A 2,801-nucleotide genomic window follows, 5' to 3' on the forward strand; every position below is an offset into this window, starting at 1 on the left:
ACACACACACACACACACACACATATATATATATATATATATATATATATATATATATACATACATATATGATTCGTTTTCCTGGTTTAAATATGAAGAACACTTTAATTTCTTATAGCTAATCGAGCAACAATACTTCGTGCACCGCTTTTAATTATTATTAAATATAATAATAACAATAATAATAATAATAATTATTATTATTATAATTGTTATTATTGCTTCGGTTTTTTGTTTGGTTTTGCTGGATCAAAAAAATGAAACAAATTAGAAGTTAGTAGACAAAGAATTGAAGCTGTTCTGTTATTATTATTATTATTATTAGTATTATTACTATAATTATTATTCTTTTTAGCATCGTCATATGTTATCATTATCATCGCCGACGTTTCAAAACTATCATCAACAGCTTCTGTATTTATCGGTCATCATCATCGTCATCATCATCGTCATCATTATCATCATCTCCCCTATCATCATCTCAACCATCATCATCATCGTCATCATCATCGTCGCCATCATCATCATCATCGTCATTAGGTTACTACAGCAATAGTTACAACAGATGGACCCCTAAGAAAACATCGTCATCATCATCATCCCTATCATCATCATCACATCTATCATCATCATCATCACCACCTACATCATCATCATCATCATCATCATCATCACCTCTGTCGTCATCAGTATCGAAATCGGCCAACCTATCACAGACGAGTCCCATTTTTAGGGACAATATTAGAGCGAAATTGGATGCTGATAATAATAATATAGAAAACAACAACAACAACAACATCATCATCATCAACAACAACAACAACATCATCATCAACAACAACAACAATAACAACATCAACAACAACAATAATAATAATAACGACGACATTGTCAAAATTTTGAATAACATCAGTGACAATAATAGCAAAAACACGAATAATAATAACAGCAACAACAATAACAATAATAATAATAATAAAAACAATAATAATAATTTCTATAAAATTGGTAACACAAAGAAAGTTGGTATCGACAACGAACGCCTTAGGTTTCAAGCGAGGGAAAAAATTGACAACCTGAATACTGCTGCTGCTGCTGAAGCTACTACATCTACTACTACTACATCTGCTGCTACTACATTTGCTGCTACTACATCTGCTGCTACTACATCTGCTGCTACTACATTTGCTGCTACTACATCTGCTGCTACTACATCTACTACTACTACTACATCTGCTACTAATAATAATATTATCATAAGGATTAACAATGATGATGATGATGATGATGATGATTATGACGACAGTGTAGAGCTGTTAACAAGCGCAAACAACAACAACAAAAACAACAAGAGCATTAATAATAATAATAATAATAATAATAATTACAGCAGCAATAATAACAATAACAAAAATAATAAAAATAAATATGCTTCTTACTATTTTGCAGACATGGCGACAACAAGAAGATGAGGAAGGTCGTACGATGATGGGATGACAAATTTTTGAATGAATGAATGAATGAATGAATAGATGAATGAATGGATTAATGAATGAATGAATGAATGAACGAATGTTTGATTGAAAGAATAAATGAAAAAATGAAGAATCGAATTGAAAGAATGAAAAATGTATACACACACACACATACATACATTTTTGGTTTTAACATACATACATACATACATACATACATACATACATACATACATACATACATACATCGCTGGGGTGGACGAGTTTGGGCACCACGGTTTGGTTTGTCGCCTGGGTGGGGGCCGTCAACTACGTCACTCAGCGCTAAACGATTACATTTGTCGGCTCTTCTCCAAGGCTTCAAACCCGGTTCTCAAGGAACCATCCAGCATTTCTGCGCATAATGGTAGGCGCCCGGACGGATGCACACCAATACCTTGGAGAGTCGGCAGATGTTTGGCGTGGGATGTTACGGTCCCTGGCACCCTCGCCGAACGATAGTAAACCTGACAAGTAAAGAATGCGGTTTGGCCGCGGCCAGGGCAGCGGACGAGAAAATGAAAAAATATGGGAATGCCCTCCCCTCGATGGAATTCTTGCCAATATGTATCGAGGTTCTCGGCTCGATGGACCCCAACACCCTTAAATTTCTTAAGGAAATATGCAAAATGATCAGCGTCAGATCAGGCGACAGCAGGGAACTGTTTTTCGCAACTAACCACATTTCGTGCTTGTTGCAGCGGTTCCTGCGTGTCTGTGTGCTTGAAAATATCCAACTGAATGCCGTCACGTGCAATTAACGACAAATCAAAGTGTCAATCCATTTGTTACTTGATGTTTGACGGTTCAGTGTCACTCATCATGTTTTGGTTTTAACATACATACATACATACATACATACATACATACATACATACATACATACATACATACATACATACATACATACATACATACATACATACATACATACATACATACATACATACATACATACATACATACATACATACATACATACATACATACATACATACATACATACATACATACATACATACATACATACATACATACATACATACATACATACATACATACATACATACATACATACATACATACATACATATGTATGCATGCATGCATGCATGCATACATACATACATACAATACCTAATACCTTGGAGAGCCGGCAGATGTTTGGCGTGGGATGTTACGGTCCCTGGCACCCTCGCCGAACGATACGTAAACCTGACAAGTAAAGAATGCGGTTTGGCCGCGGCCAGGGCAGCGGACGAGAAAATGAAAAAATATGGGAATCCC

At 35.6% G+C, this 2,801-nt stretch overlaps 1 protein-coding gene across 1 annotated transcript; it reads left to right on the plus strand.

Moving 5' to 3' along the window:
- Window positions 1-257: 257 nt before the first annotated feature.
- Window positions 258-2,275, plus strand: HELRODRAFT_182942 (hypothetical protein; the record flags this gene model as incomplete). The annotated part of the gene is made up of 3 exons (XM_009033656.1): window positions 258-273; window positions 691-1,022; window positions 1,886-2,275. The coding sequence occupies 3 exons, from the start codon at window positions 258-260 to the stop codon at window positions 2,273-2,275; spliced, it is 738 nt and encodes a 245-aa protein (XP_009031904.1).
- Between the last annotated feature and the right edge of the window lie 526 nt (window positions 2,276-2,801).

The sequence above is a fragment of the Helobdella robusta genome (assembly GCF_000326865.2).
Source record: "Helobdella robusta unplaced genomic scaffold HELROscaffold_95, whole genome shotgun sequence".
Taxonomy (NCBI): domain Eukaryota; kingdom Metazoa; phylum Annelida; class Clitellata; order Rhynchobdellida; family Glossiphoniidae; genus Helobdella; species Helobdella robusta.